The 15,823-nt window shown below is 43.6% G+C and overlaps 1 protein-coding gene across 1 annotated transcript in view; it reads right to left on the bottom strand.

Annotated features, from left to right (window-relative positions):
• The window catches only part of LOC118832264 (disintegrin and metalloproteinase domain-containing protein 10-like), a 59,260-nt gene that overhangs the window by 12,566 nt on the left and 30,871 nt on the right, over positions 1–15,823 (bottom strand). The window contains exons 6-11 of the mRNA XM_036739666.1: positions 13,153–13,278; positions 11,201–11,293; positions 5,178–5,346; positions 4,168–4,328; positions 3,192–3,363; positions 2,287–2,431 (exon numbers count right to left, since the gene is read on the bottom strand). Of these exons, the coding sequence (XP_036595561.1) occupies positions 2,287–2,431; positions 3,192–3,363; positions 4,168–4,328; positions 5,178–5,346; positions 11,201–11,293; positions 13,153–13,278 (866 nt within the window). The remainder of the gene's footprint in view (positions 1–2,286; positions 2,432–3,191; positions 3,364–4,167; positions 4,329–5,177; positions 5,347–11,200; positions 11,294–13,152; positions 13,279–15,823) is intronic.

Here is a 15,823-nt window from a genome sequence, read left to right as displayed (position 1 = left end):
ACAATGCTATCTCTTGTTTATTCCCAAATTCTTCTCCTATCCGTAAATCTGATAGGTAATATGTTCCATGTTCTTCTAATTTACTTATGATATCTCTTTTTATATCTAGGCCATGTATCCATTTTGACTTTATCTTGGAATATGGTGTGAGATCTTGGTCTATACCCAATTTCTGCCAGACTGCTTTCTAGTTTTTCCAGTAATTTTTACCAAATAGTGAATTCTTATCCTACAAGCTTGGATCTTTACATTTGTCAAATACAAGGTTACTATAATAATTTACTACTGTGTATTAAATTTCTACTCTGTTCCACTGATCCACCTTTCTATTTTTTCGCCAGTACCAGAAAGTTTTGATAATTACCTTATAATTTGATAATTACCTTATAATAGTTTAAGATCTGGTAATGCTAAATCTCCTTAACATTTTTTTCCATTAATTCCTTTGATATTCTTGACCTTTTGTTCTTCCTAATGAATTTGGTTCTTAGTTTTTTCTAGCTCAATAAAATTTATTTTTTGGTATTTAATTGGGATAGCATTGAATAAGCACATTAGTTTAGGCAGAAGTGTCATTTTTTATTACATTGGCTCTGCCCACCCATGAATAACTACAATTTCTCCAGTTATTTAAATCTGACTTTGTTTATGTAAAAAGTGTTCTATAATTATGTTTGTGTAGTTCCTGGGTTTGTCTTGGCAGGTATACAAACAGGTATTTTATGCTGTCTACAGTTATTTTAAATGGTGTATCTCTTACCATCTCTTCTTGTAGGGTTTTGTTGATGATATATAGAAATACTAATGATTTATGTGGGTTTATTTTATATGCTGCTACTTTGCTAAGATTATTGATTTTTCAACTAGCTTTTCAGCTGTAATTCTTTGCTATCACAAAAAAGTGCTGCTGTGTATATTTTGGTAAATATGGGGAATTTCTTCTTTTCAGTGGCCTCTTTGAAGTATAAGCCTAGTAATGGAATCTCTGGATCAAATGGTATAGACATTTTGGTTACTTTATTTGCATAATTCCAAATTGCTTTCCCAAAATGGCTGAATGGATTCACAGTTCCACCAACAATGCACTAGTATGCCTATCTTTCCACAAATGTCAAATTGATAATCCAATGATTTTTTAAAATTACCTTTTTTTGATCAGTTTTCTAGGTTGGTTCTTTTTACTATGGCACCCTCCAGCTGCCTTGGTGAGGGTCAGGGCAGGATCGAGAAGTATTTCCTCAATTTACCAGCTATTGACCCTTAATCCAGACACTATGGTTTATTGCACTTGCCTGTAATGGTTCCTGTTCTCTCCTCTTTGTCAGTCAATCTTATCTCTTCTTCAGGGTGTGGCTTAAATCCCCACTTCCCTTTTATACATGAGAAAACCAAAGCTCAGGGAATGTGTCATCCAGGGAGTGGGGATCAAGGTTTTCTTACCTTCAGGCCTCGGACTCTGGCCACTTCCCTTTTATGAGTTTCAGCTACCCCGGGGGCTGGAGCGAGGCAGGGATCATGCTTCCCCTGAGAAGGCTCAGGGGTCTTCAGCCTTGTATTACCCAGCAGGGTAAAAGGCTCCTGCCCATGGGCCACAGTCCCCGAGGAGTCTGAGAGTCAGTGCAAGGGGGCCAGGAAGCACAAAACATTGTCATTTTGAATTTTATTTAGTAAATATACTTTAAATAAGCAATAAACTGCATGTCTCACTATTTCTCCCCAGTAGCATGTAAACTCCTTCAGGGCAGGGGGTCTCATCTTTGTATCTGCAGCACTAAGACAGCTAGGTACAAGTACACTGCCCATAGCAGACAATTAATTAGACTGGATATAATAGTAAATTATTCAGAACCTGAGAGTTTATGTGACTTGCCTAGGGTCACACAGTATGTGCCAGAGGCCAGTTGTTGTTCACTTGTGTCTGACTCTTTTCTTGGCAAAGATATTGGAGTGGTTTGCCATCTTTCTCCAGTTCATTTGACAGATGAGGAAACTGAGACAAACAGGGTGAAGGGACTTGCCCAGGGTCACCAGCCCCTTCATTTGACCAAAGGTAAAAGTGAAACCCGGGAGTGTGAAATGGGTTGCCTGAGGTCACCCAGTAAGGGCAGAACAGGGATCAGAACACAATTTTGGGCTCGTCATCTAGGGATCTTTCCCCTCTACTTCATTGCCTCCTGGGATGGATGGGAGGAGGATGGAGGGTGAGGAAGGCACATCTGTGTTACTACTGTGCTGCAGAGCTGGCAGCTGAGGGGCAGCCATGCCCAGGGTGCCCCAGGCTCCTACCTGCACTGCACTCCTGCCTTCAGCCGGCAACGAAGCCCCTCTGTCTCAGTGGCAGCATGGCAGCAGGGGTCTGTGGTGTTGTCCCCCACATCACACTCCTCTCCAGCGTCCAGCACGTGGTTTCCACAGATGGGCCGGTCAGTTTCTGGGAAACAAAGCAGGCGGGGTGGGGGTGGGGGTGAGGGAGGAGGGGGGGAGGGGTGGAGAGTGAGAAGAGAGCAGAGAGTTTGCTCATTTGGCCATACCTGCCATACCATTAGGACAGGTAGGTGATACAGTGAATACAATGCTGGGCCTGGAGTCAGGAGGACTTGAGTTCAAATCTAGCCTCAGACACATATTAGCTATGTCATCCTGGGCGAGTCACTGAACTTTTGTCTGCCTCAGTTTCCTCGTGTGTAAAATGGGAATAATGATAGCACCGACCTCCCAGGGTGGTTGTGAGGATCAATGAGATAATAATTGTAGTCTTTAGCACAGTGCCTGGCACACAGTAAGTGCCACACAAATGTTAGCTGAAGCTATTATTATGCTCCTATTAATTAAGTTCATTTCACAAGATTTAGAACTGACCTTTGACCAAGACCCATTAGTTTTGGTGCAGGGGTCCTTTAAGAACGAATATAGGGATGCTGGGGAGAAGAGAGAAGGACTCAGACAGTGATTTTAGATAGAGCTCTCACCAACCTTGGGATCCTTCCTGGTCCTCTTGACTTCTTCCCTATTGATATGCTCAGGAATAACAGAAAGGCCGGTTTAAAGACCACCGGTCCAGAGGACATCTATAAGTGGCCTCGGACTGAGTTGCCCCGATGGGAGGTGGCTGCCATCTGCATCAGCAAGGCCCTGCCCTGAATCCCTGACTCTGCTCCCAAGAGATGCTCCAGTCCGGGTGCCCTGCTCACCTACAAAACACTGATCCTTCTTGGCTCGGAGGGTCTTCCCGATGAAAGCTGTACTGCAGGGAGAGAACCTGTCGTTGTTGGGCTGCTCGCCGTCGGTGGCATGGGCGAACATGAGGAAGTTCCCATGGGTGGTATCCATGCTGAAGCGGGCACACTGCTGGCTCTCATCATGCTGAAATGGGGGCACACGTTTCCACATTTAGTTCAAAAGAACAATTTCCCTCATTCTCCTAATCCTCAACACGCCCCCTGACGATGGGGGTCACCCACTGGAGTTCCCCTTTCATCTCTTACCACAGACAAAATAAGACACAATCTCCAAGCCTATTTTGGGAGCAATCCTTGCCCACTTTACCTCAGAGGACTGTTCCCTGTGAGAAAAAGGTCCTTTGTAGAAAAATGGGAGTCACGACAATGGGCTTGATGGGTCATTTCTTGCAACGCTTGCCCTCCCCATTCATCTCTAGAATCCAAAAGTACTCTAGTCCCTGATGAGGAGAATCTTATGCAAATACCTGTACTTGAACCCTGGGCTGCCTGCAGTTACTTGCTCCTACCTCCTCCATGGAGTTTTCCCCAACTTCTCCATTCCACATCGGAGTGAGTAAATGCTTGATGCTTGTCTTGTACCACTGACTGTACCTCTCCATAGCAAGAGCTATGCTGGGAAAATCCAAGAATCCTAGAATTTTAGAGCTTGAAGCAAGCTTAGGAATTAACTAGCTGAGTCTGACCCTTTCATCTCACAGGTAGGAAAATTGAGATCCAGTTCAGAGGAGTGACTTAGTCAGGTCAGTGTCAGAGATGGGACTAGACCCTTGCCCGATTGGCTCCTAGTCCAGAAACTGGGTCCTGATGCTAAAGAATGTTGTTTTTGTTTTGTTTTCTCATTTCTCTACCTAGAACCTCTTAAGGAAAAGGTAGGCTGGAGGCTTCTCTAGGATTGATCTTTGAGATGGGATAAAAGTGTACTTACATGGGCCCCTAAGCTGTGGCCCAGCTCGTGGGCCAGTGTGATGTGGATGATGCGGGGCGGGAGGTAATGGCCATATTTCTGAATGGTGATCAGCCCTGTGTTCAAAGACCTCAGTGTCCCTTGAAACTTCCTGTGCTTCGAGCAAATGCCACCCAGGTCCCCTAGAACAAAGCAGAAAGAGAGTTAGATTCTTCCTCTGTGGTGTGCAGGAGAAATCTATAGGAAATATGGAAACACCATATCCTCCTAGTCACCCAGGCTTGAAGTTTCAGAATCTTCTCTGTCTCCTCCCTTTTCTTCCCACTCCAATGATTCCACCTTCCAAGTGGCTTTTGGTCCATCACAAGCCTTTATCATCTCTCATCTGAACTATTATAATAACCTAAAAATCACTGAGTGTTAGAATAAGGGTCCTTCTCTGTCATCTCCACCCAATTTATAGACTGGGAAACTAAGGTTCCCAGAGATGAACTGATTTGCCTACAACCCTACAGCTAGAGAGTGATAAAGCTGGGACTTGAATCCAGGTCTTCTGATCGTTAGACTATTCTTGGAATTGCCTCCCAGCCAATCGACCCCTTTGCCTTTAGTTTTCTCTGCTCTCATCCACACTACGTAGGCAGCCAAATTCATCTTTCTAAAGTCCAACTCTGATCTTTTTATTTCACTGCTCAGAAATCTTCAGTGGCTTTGTGTTACTTGTCACATCAAGGGCTAATCATCCAAGTTTCATAGGACTGAGTGCTGGAAACCCCCTTGCTTTATAGATGGGAGAAGTGAGGTACATAGATGGGAAGTGACCTACCCAAGGTCACCTAGGCAGTAAGTAGCAGGATTGGTTTCAAATCCACATCTTCTAACTGCAAATCCAGAATTCACCCAAATCCCACTACAACCTGCTCTCTGCCTGTGCATTTAACTCTACCACTTCCCCTTTGTATAACACTTTGTTCTATTCAGGCCAGTCTCCTTAACATCCCCACTTCCCAAAGTCAAATGGCTCAGCTCACCAGCTTGGCCGTTAAAGGCAATTCCAAGGACTCCGCTGTAGTCTCTGTCTGTTAAGAGGTAAGACAGGCAATAACCATCCCAGTTGGACTGAGCATGCAGCATCAGGAGCTTCTCTGGACCAATGAAGGGTGAGTACATGGAGCTGCTGGGGTCATCTTCCTGTACAACCTAAGAAAAAAGAAGGGCTATTGATAATTCCCTCCTCCAGGGTGTGAACAAGGGCTGAGGGCACCTGTGATTCTAATCGTTAACATCCCCATCCCCAACAGATGAGATGGTTTTGAACTAAGCCTGACTAACACTGGCAGTTGTCATCTACTGGCTCTGAGTTCAGTGCTTGGCTGATAGTCTTTCTCCTCTCCAACTCTTGCCCTCCTAATAGGAAACTTCAACTTATTCATTGATACTTCCTCAAACATTCTAACCTCTCAAATTCAACTCATCTCTCATGATCCTGATTTATTCCTCCACCCCATCAAAGCCACATACAGAGAACGCTGATATTGCCATCACTCATAAGCATTCCACTTTTATGCTCATAAACACTGAAATTCCTTTATTGAATTATAATCTTTTAAGATTCTTTTTTAAATGTTAAATTTTATTTTTTCAATCTATGAAAATCTGCTTTCTCCCCCTCCTACCTCTCCACCCTTCCCATTGAGAAAGAAAGAAAAACAAACGTGGTAGTCAAACAAAACAAATTTCTGCGTTGTCTGTGTAAAAAAAAAAATTCCCGAAAATGTTTTACTCTGAACCCGTCATTAGGAGGTGGGCAGCATGTTTCATCATGAGCGCCCTGGCACTGTGGTTGATGATCATTGCATTGATTAGAGTTCCTAAATCCTTCAAAGTTGTTTGTCTTTAGAATATTGTTGTCTTTGTATGGATTTGGATAAATTGTTCTCCTGGTTTCTTTGAAACCATTCACTTTAGCATATCTTTTAGCACAGTAGAATTCCATCACATTCCTATACCATAACTTGTTCGACCATTCTTTAGTTGATGACTACTCCCATTCTTTGCCATCATGAAAACAGCTATTACAAATATTTATGTTTGCTGTGTTTAGGATTAAACATTAAACCCTTAATAAATGAATGAATGAACTATTTACAAAGCCTTGCTATGTGAAAAGCACTGTGCTAAGCCCTGGAGGTACAAGAAAGAAAATTAAGACACCACCTGCTTTCAAGTTGCTCACATTCTAATATGCAAGGTTTTAGCTACAAGTCAGATGGACAGGTCCCATCGTCCTTAGGGTACAGCAGCAGAGCAGATGCCTCTTCTTCAACGTCATTTCCACTGATAAAACCATATCGATATCTGATACTGAATCACTTGACAATGCCACATGCTTTGGTGACAAGAACTTTCTTGTCTGGGTCTTCAGTACCTGCAGTTGTAGCATCTGCAGACAGTTGCTCTATGCGTTTCCATAGTGGTTATCTCACAGGACGATAGCTGAGGGCATTGTGCTGAAAGCATTGCTATTCCCCAGGCTCTGGGGTTCAGGGTCCTGGGCTGTTTCTATCAGAGTTCCAGAGGTGGTGATCAAGGTGGTGAGTGGTTTGTCTTGCCTGGCACATGCTGCTTCCTGTTTCTTCCTCAGATTGCCTACTTCTCCAGCTGGTCTGGCTTGTCTGCACACTCCCCCTTCTCTCCCTTCCATTCCATTTCCTTTTTAAGTAAAATGTATTTCTGTACCCAGCTTGTGTGTGTATGTGTGTGTGTGTGTGTGTGTATGTCTATTCTTCCTTCCTTTGACCATTTCAGATGAAAGTGAGGTTGAAGTCTCACACGCTTTCACCATTCATCCCTCCTTATTTTTAGAACTATTCTTGTATATTATGATTACGTGAGATTATTTTCCCAATCCTTTTCCTTCCTCCCCTTCAAATGCATTCCTCTTCTTCTCCCTTTCCATTCTTCTTTTAAGACCATTAAAATATAAGAGCCACTCCAAGACCTTCTGACCAATTATACCTTTTTTCATGACCCAAGGCTTAGAGGGAACACATGTATCATCTCTGCATATTAGAATGTAATCAATTTATCCTTGTTTAGTCCTTTGTAAGTGCTCGTTTTTTTACGTTTCTCTTGACTCCAGGGTTTGCACCACAGAGTTTCTATGCAGTTCTGGTTTTTTCAGCAGGAATACTTGGAAGTCTTCTAAAGGTCAGCGCTTTCCCCTTGCTAAGTGGCACAGTAGATAGAGTATTGGCCAGGAGTCAAGGAGACCTGAGCTCAAATCCAGCCTCAGACACTTACTAGCTGTGCGATGCTGGGCAAGTCAACCTCTGTCTGTCTCAATTTCCTTGACTGAAAATGGGGGTAATAGCACCTATCTCTCAGGGTTGTTGGGAGGATCAAGTGAGATAAAATTGTAAAGTGCATAGGATTATATTCAGTTTTTCTAGTAAGTTATGTTTGGTTATAAGTCTATATCCTTTGCCTTCTAGAGTATTGTATTCCAAGCTCTCAGCTTCTTTATCATGGTAGCTGTCAAATCATATGACTTCTCAGTACTTGAATTCTTTCTTTTTAACTACTTGAAGTATTTTTTTCTTTAACCTGAAAGCAATGGACTTTGAATATAATGTTACTGGTAGTTTTCATTTTGGGGTTTCTTTCAGGAGGTGACCAGTGGAGTCTTTCTGTTTCTGTGTTCCTGAACCCTGTGCCCACAGACCTCTATGTCTGTCTCTCTATGCCAGTCTGGGCTGGGGCTGTGTTTTTTCCCTTGGATTTCTAGACCAGAACTTGATTTGTTGCATTTTCTAGACCTGTGCAGAGGACTGTGGGGTAGAAATTGGCTGTATTTCTTTCTACACTCACTCTCTCTCTCTCTCTCTCTCTCTCTCTCTCTCTCTCTCTCTGTTCTCTATTTTCACCATGACCTCCAATCCCTCTCCCCATCAGCTCTTTCCCAGGCTATCACCCCTATACTCTCTTCTCTTCCCTATCTTGAGCCTTTGGTGAACCAACTCTGCATTAACCTCTACAAGACTTCTTTGCCCCTCATCCTGTCACTGATTGATCATGCCTTCCCAAGCCCTAGCTTTGGACGACTCACATCTTCTGCTACCTTTGGTCCTATTCATGTGCTCCTGAATGGAGACGGAGAAAATCAGGAAACCACGATGACCATAGGTCACGACTCCACTAAAAATTTATGTTATGTAATCTCAACTGGGCTCTCATGGGGGCATGCCAGTTCTTTTCTACCTCCTTAATTAATTTACTGTCACCACAATGGTTATTCCAAATCTTTGTCTCCCTCCTCAAGTCTCCCTTAGTACCTTCACCCTCATCACCTCAGCTAGGAACTTTGCCTCATACTTCACTAAAAAAATTTAAGGCCATTCTCCAAAGGCTCTCCTCTCCCCACTCCCCCTCATCTCACATCACTCAGACATCTTCCCCTACTATTTTTCTCTCAAACACAAAGATGTGGCCCTTCTCCCTGCCAAGGTTAGCCCCTCTACACATACCCTTGATTGCACTCCATCCTATCTTCTCCAGCAGGTTGCCCTCTCCATCATCTCCACTCTTGTAAGAATCTTCAATCTCTTGTCTACCGACTGCTTCTCTGCTGCCAATAAACATAACTATGTATCTTCAATACTTTTAAAAAAACCCTCACTTGATCCAACCAACTCCACTAGCTACTGTTCCATACCCTTCCTCCCTTTTGTGGCTAAACTCCTTGAAAAAGCTGTTTACACTGGTTGCCTCAACTTCCTCTCCTCTCATGCTCTTCTAAACCCTCTGTGAGAAGCCTTGCAAAATCACCAGCCTCACTTTCTCCTCCAGAGCCATCTGGGTCCAGTGGCCAGATAAGGATCAGGACAACTGGAGATGGCCTAGGATGCAGTGAAAGAACAGTAGCATCAAATCCTCTGTAGACTGACTTCTGATCTCACCGTTCAACGGAAACTGCTCTCTCCACCATTATCGATGATCTCTTAATTGCCAAAGCTAATGGCCCTTTCCCAATCCTGATCCTCCTTGAACTTTCTGCTGCATTTGACCCTTATTAATCACCTTCTCCTTCTGGCTTCCTTTAATATGCAGCTCAAATCCTACCATCTGTAGCCTTTCTTACTCCTCCCCACTGCTAGTGCCTTCCCTCTAAGAGTATTGCGTATATGTGTGTGTTGTATGTACGTAGCTGTTTGCATTTTGCCTCCTCTATTGTTAGGTAAGCTCCCTGGGGGCAAGAACCATGTTTTTGCTTGTCTTTGTACATACAGCACATAGTACAGTGCTTCACACATAGTAGACACTTAATAAGTGCTTGTTGATTGGCTGACAGTTCTTCAAATCTTGTTTGCAATTGATAGTACAACTTTATGACATAACTGGCTAAGAAATGAGCGTAATCTGGGGCCATGATTGGAGCTCAGCAGCCTTGACCCACAACACGAATACTGATGTCACCAAGGATGAGGATAGGGGATGCCATGAAGATCACTAAATAGGTAACAGATGACAGATGTAAAGACAGTGACCTGGAAGATGGTAGATAAATGGCGGAACAGTTAGACCATGCCTTCTCAACAAATATCTTTACTTGCTTTTTTCTAAGAAAATCAAGGACATCCATCAGGAGCTCCCTCATCTTCATTATTCTAAACTTCAAAACTCAATATCTTCCCCCTTCAATCTCAGCTTTAAGTAGGAAGGAGCCTGGCCTTTTTTTTTTTTTTTTGTCAAGACCAGCCTTATTACTTTGTACTCTTGATTCCACCTATTCACACTTCCTCTGGGAGTTTGACCCATCTCATCTTCAACATCTCCATGTCTACTAGGTCCTTCCCCATTGCCTATAAACATGCACTGATCTCCCAATCCTTTAGAAAATACCCTTCATTTGATCCATTCCTTCATTCCACTCTGTGCCCTGCTCCTGAGTCTTTGGACTTCTTTTTCTACCAGATCCCATTAGACCTGTCACCCTGGGAGCTATCTTCATTACTCATATAGCCTTCTCATGCTTGAAATTCCACCCTCCTCCCCCCATTCATGCAGACCCTACTTATATTTCATTTTATTTTTGATAAACTGAAACTGGAACTAGAACTCAGGTTTCTTTATTCCCAGTCTAGGGTTATTTTCCTTACTTCACATTTTTTCTTCAACTTAGCATTCCCAGACCAGGAAGTCTAGGCTATTACTGGGCTCCTACTTCCCTAGACTGCCTGTCTAGGAGAGATCATAGGAAAGCAGATTTAGAGCTATAAGGAACCTTTTATCTTTGAAGACTTTGAAGGGCAGTGAGTGACATAAGAGTAAGTAAGGATAATAGACTGGGAGAATAGGGAAAGATAGATAGATTAGAAGTTGTATTGAATATGGAGATGGAGTTTAGAAGGAGTGGGGTCATTACAGAGGTGAAAGGACCAAAGATTATGATCAGAAAGAGAAATTTTAGAGGCTAAGATAAAAAAGGAAGCAGTTTCCGATGGTGCTTTGCTTAGAGGTGTTTCTGTCTTTGCAGGTAGCTCAGGTTGTTATGAGTTGAGGAGGCTGATAAACTCTGAAGCCAGGGTGTCTAAAGGGACATCCTTATGAAGACAGAAGTCACCAAGTGCAATTGGAGGGTGGGATGGAGAAGAGGATTCTCCTGAGTTGGGTACTGAACGCATTAAGAAAGGATGGCCCAGGGGCAGCTAGGTGGCGCAGTGAGTAGAGCACCAGCCCTGCAGTCAGGAGGACCTGAGTTCAAATCTGACCTCAGACACTTGACACACTTACTAGCTGTGTGACCTTGGGCAAGTCACTTAACCCCAATTGCCCAGCCTTCCCCCCTCAAAAAAAAAAAAAAGGATGGCCTGGTGCCAGGAGATACAACAAGAATCTGGATAGAAACAACCAGATGGGTGGAGAGTATTTCACAGGAAGAGAGGCTGATGAGTTATGGTGGCAGAGAAAAGATCTAGAAGCCAGGAACAGGGTCAGGATGGGGGGTGGGGAGGAAAGTGAGTCTCCTCCATGGAAACAAGCTAGCGTTACTTACATGCAAGGTTTTCACTTTGAAGTCTATGTATTTGATGCCTCCAAAATCAGCTTTTTCATAAATGGTATTCACAGCTTTTACATAGCTGGCAATCTGCCGAGGGGGAAAAAAAAATTAGCAGCACCAAACCATCTCCACAGGAAACAGGAAACATATGGAGAAACTCAAAAAGTAGCTCATCCTTCTGGTTGTGTTCTAAGGAAATTCAATCAGACCTCCTACTTTCTGGCACATTTGCTCTATCATTAAAGGATCTGGCGAAATAAGTTCATAAAGCATCAGAGGTGAAAGGCCCTCAGACTATAGAATGACAGAGCTGGGAGGGACCTTGGAACCCAGCATGGGGCTGGAAGGGACCTTAGAGAACATAGAACACAGACCATCAGGACTGAAAGAACCTGGGAAGCTAGAGAGAATGTTCCATCTGCAAATGGCCTTAGGCATCCAATATTCTAACTCAGAGAAGGCTGATGATTTGCCTAAGGTCACATAGAAAGCCAGTGCCAGAACTGGAACTAAAACTCAGGTCTTTTCATTTCCAGTCTAGCATTATTTTCTTTACTTCACATTACTTCTTTAACTTTGCATTCCTGGACCAGGAAGTCTGGGCTATTACTGGGCTACTACTTCCCTAGGCTGCTTTTCTAGGTGAGATCATAGGAAAGCAGATTTAGAGCTAGAAGTAACCTCAGAAGTCATCTAGTCCAATCCCCTAATTTTACAGATAAGTGACTTGCCCAAGGTCACATAGCCAATAAATAGCACAACTGGGATTTGAACACTTATCCTCTGACTCTTTCCACTAGAGCTTAATAAATGTTTCTCAATCGATTGATTGAATGAAACCTACAAACCTCCTTCTTAGTCCCTTGAAATCACAACTTATTGTGAGAATCAGATGAAATAATACAAGTAAAAATGCTTTTCAAGCTGTAAACACCTACTTGAGGAATTCTTATTAAATATTGGTCCTTTCACTCTTCCACAGTCCTCTGACATGTCTGCTTACACAATCTAGCTGGACCTCAGAGCCCAGCAGGCAGGGTTGGCTATGGATCTAAAGATATATTGGCATTCCCAAGAGCAATGATGTCAGCTAAGGAGGAACTGGGGGATAGGGATAGGGACTGGATCTATCATGTCAGTGATGTTGGGAACTCCTCTACCATTGCAGGCAGGCACCTTCTTATCAACTTATAATATTAGAGGCTTGCCTAGATCACTGAGAGATTACAGGATTTGCCCAGGGTTGCACAGCCCAGTATATGTCAGAGGAGAGACTCAGACTCAGGTCTTCTTACCAGCTCTGAGGCTAGCTTTCTAGCCACTACATTCCACTGCCTCTCAAAAAGGGAGTAAAAGCCCTCTCGTCAGTATGATACTCTCTGATATAGATCCACACTTTTGTAGATGGTCTTCGTATGTTGTTGTGGCCAAAAAACAAACAACGAAACAAACCAGCTCCACTTGCTGGTGACCAGCCTTCTGGTACCAACCCTCCTCAAATGTGGCCAGGTTGGTCCTTGGATAACAGATGCAGTCTGGCTGAGAAACCGAAAGCTCATGTCCTTGTAGTGCTAAGGTCCACACAGCCTTGCCCTCACAACTACCTTGTGAGGTCAGTGCTGCAAATAGTAATATAGGTTTTATCCAAATGGGGAAATCGGACCTCAGAGAGATGAAGCAATTTGCCTAGGGATACGAAGCTATTAAATACCAGATGTGGGGCTTGAAACCACTGATCCAGGTCTCCTAGTTCTTAGTCTAGTGTTTTTCCTACTACATCACACTGATGTAGACCTGAGGTGGGGGTTAGGGGTGGTATCCATCCCACTACCCTCTGCTCTTTTCTCCCTGGGACCAGCTCCCTTCCTCTTCCCTTGGGGTGGATCGCCTAGTTCTCAGATCCTAAAAGGCATCAGAGGGGTAGATGAGCCTCTGCCAGAGCTCACCTGAGCAACCACAGATTCCAGGCTCCCAAATCTCCTGTAAAACAAAAAGTCAGCTTTGAAGTGCATGAGACATGATGTCCTGGAGTAATCAAGGCTCCTTCTCTGTCTTGATAATGTTTTCTCCTCCTGGGGAGATAAGAATTGGTTAGTCAACAAGAACTTTGGTTGCATTCTTGAGGCCTTGAGTCTTCATCCATCTATTTATCCAGTGGATCAAACAACATATTTATAAAGTATTTAGCACAGTGCCTGGCACATCAGTAGGCACTATATAAAATTCTTGTTCCCATGTCTTCCCTTCCCCATCCGTCATCAAACATTTATTCACCATTTGCTCTGTGTTAGGCACTGTACTGGGTCCCGGAGAGACAAAGCAAAATATAACCATTCCTGCTTGAAATGAGTTTCTATTCTATTGTGGGAGACAATATATAAGTAACTACAGAATATATACCCAATAACTACCAGGTGATTTTGGAGGTAAGAGCACTGGGATCTGGAGAGATCAGGAAAGACTCATGAGAAGGTGGTGCTTGGGTTGAGTTTTGAAGGAAACAGGGATCTGAAGGACCTCATATTGTTGGTGAATCTGGCTATGAGTGATTCAGGGATTGGTATGGTGTGATGACCCAGAAGAATTGATAACTTGGGAGTTGCTAGGCTATAACTGGTTATGGATACAAGACAAACAATCTTTCCATCTTTCCTTTCCAGCCATTAATCAGTCAATCAGCAAGGGCCCATTAAGGCCTGCTGTGTGCCAGGCCCTATGGATACAAGTACAAGGAATGAATCCCTACTCACAACCAGAGGTTGGTTTGTTTGTCTGTTTTTTCCAGCAAGAAGAGATTTCTTTGAGCTTGTTCACAGAATGGGCTGGGGGAGAGGTGTCAGCCTTGTCTCTCATCTGGTCATGTTGTCTTTGAGCATCTGTCTTTTTGTCTTTTTGTATTTATTCTTTCCTGATAGTAAAATAGAAAAATGTTGGAGGATGGGTGATGTCTTCACTTGTGAATGAACTAGATAAAAGTGAGGCAGAATTGCACAAAGGCATCAGCCTCACTCCCTCTTCCAGAGTCATCAAAATCCAGTGGCAAGACAAAATCCAGGATGACTGGTGATGGTCTGGGATGTAGTAGCTGACCTTGACATCTTCAATGTCTGACCAAGCTCTAAGTGCTCCACAGCACCTGGTTCAGCCACCTTCATGACCCCTTTGGCACAAATTGTGCTCATCTGCCCATTCTGCCAGGGGAAGTCTTCACATGCTTGGCATAGACATCCCCCAATTCACTGACAGGTTTACAGCCTGTCAGTTACCCTCAATCTGGTTTAGTCCATCTGCCAAGATGGTTTTACTGGGGTGTGGCCTGTGCATGCTACAGTTTCTTGGAGCCACAGGTGAGAGTTGGGTGACAGGTGGACACCAAAGGTAGGTGAGCAACCCTGAAAAGGGTTCAGCAAGCCCCCACAATGGAGGTGCTAGTCGTCCCTGAATACTCCATACACTGTTAAATTTGAAAAGACTATAAGCCAAGACCAAGGTAGAGGAAGAATCGGTGCTCGACTTTTTGTTTGCAGATGATTGTTCACTCAGTGGATTCTCCTTTGCTTGACCTAATTTTGGCTTGATGACCAACACCAAGAGAAGAGAGGTTCTCCACCAGTCAGCACCACACCACCCATATTTTGAACCACTTGTTATAGCAAACGGAGAAATTCTGAATGCCATAGATAACTTCATTTACTTTAGCAGTATACTTTCCAGGGACGTCCACATAGATGATGAGGTTGACACATGCATTGCCAGAGCTAGCTCAAAACTTGGGAAGCTCAAAAAAAGTGCGAGAGAGAAGAGGTTTTAGGTTGCATGTCAAACTGAAGGTCTGCAGAACTGTTGGGCTGACCTCATTGTTGTATGTCTGTGAGACCTGGACAGTCTACCAGCACCATGCTAGGAAATTGAATGGCTTCCATTTGAACTGTCTTAGGAGGATACTGAAGATCACCTGGCAAGATAAGGTACAGGACACTGAAGTCTTCTCTTGAACTGAACTGCCAAGCCTTCAAACTCTACTGCAAAGAATGCAACTCCGATGGGCTGGCCGTGTAGCTCAAATGCCAAATGTATGTTTACCTCGAAGACTTTTTACTGAGAACTCAAGGCAAGCACTCACAGAGAGGTCAGAAGTGATACAAGGACACTCCCAAGGTCTCGCTGAAGAACTTTAGTAAAGTTGTGATATATGGAGATGCTGGCATAGGACTGCCCAGCATGGTATGCCCACATCAAAGAAGGCATTGTACTTTATAAGCAAAGCAGAATCACAGTAGCACAAAGGAAATGTGAGATATACAAATCTAGAGACATCTCCATCCCAAATATTCAAATGGACTATTTGTGCCCAGCCTGTAGTCGAGCCTTCCAAGCTTATATTGGACTGATCAGCCACATTTGAATACACTATACCTGACCCCAATATCATGATGTCATTGGTCTTCAAGTATGAAGGACAAACAATTCTTTCCTGATATGAGGTGCATGAGTACTCCAAGGAGAAAGTGTCCAGATAACAATAACAATGAATAGTAAGGTTAGGTGATTCAGAGGTGTCATCTAAGGTCCCAGTGGCAGAGTCCATTAAAGGGGTAGCAGTGGGCACTGGGTTTG

Source organism: Trichosurus vulpecula, chromosome 1 (genome assembly GCF_011100635.1).
Source record: "Trichosurus vulpecula isolate mTriVul1 chromosome 1, mTriVul1.pri, whole genome shotgun sequence".
NCBI lineage: Eukaryota > Metazoa > Chordata > Mammalia > Diprotodontia > Phalangeridae > Trichosurus > Trichosurus vulpecula.
The sequence above is the reverse complement of the archived record's forward strand: the minus strand, read 5'-3'. Positions and strand labels throughout refer to the sequence as shown.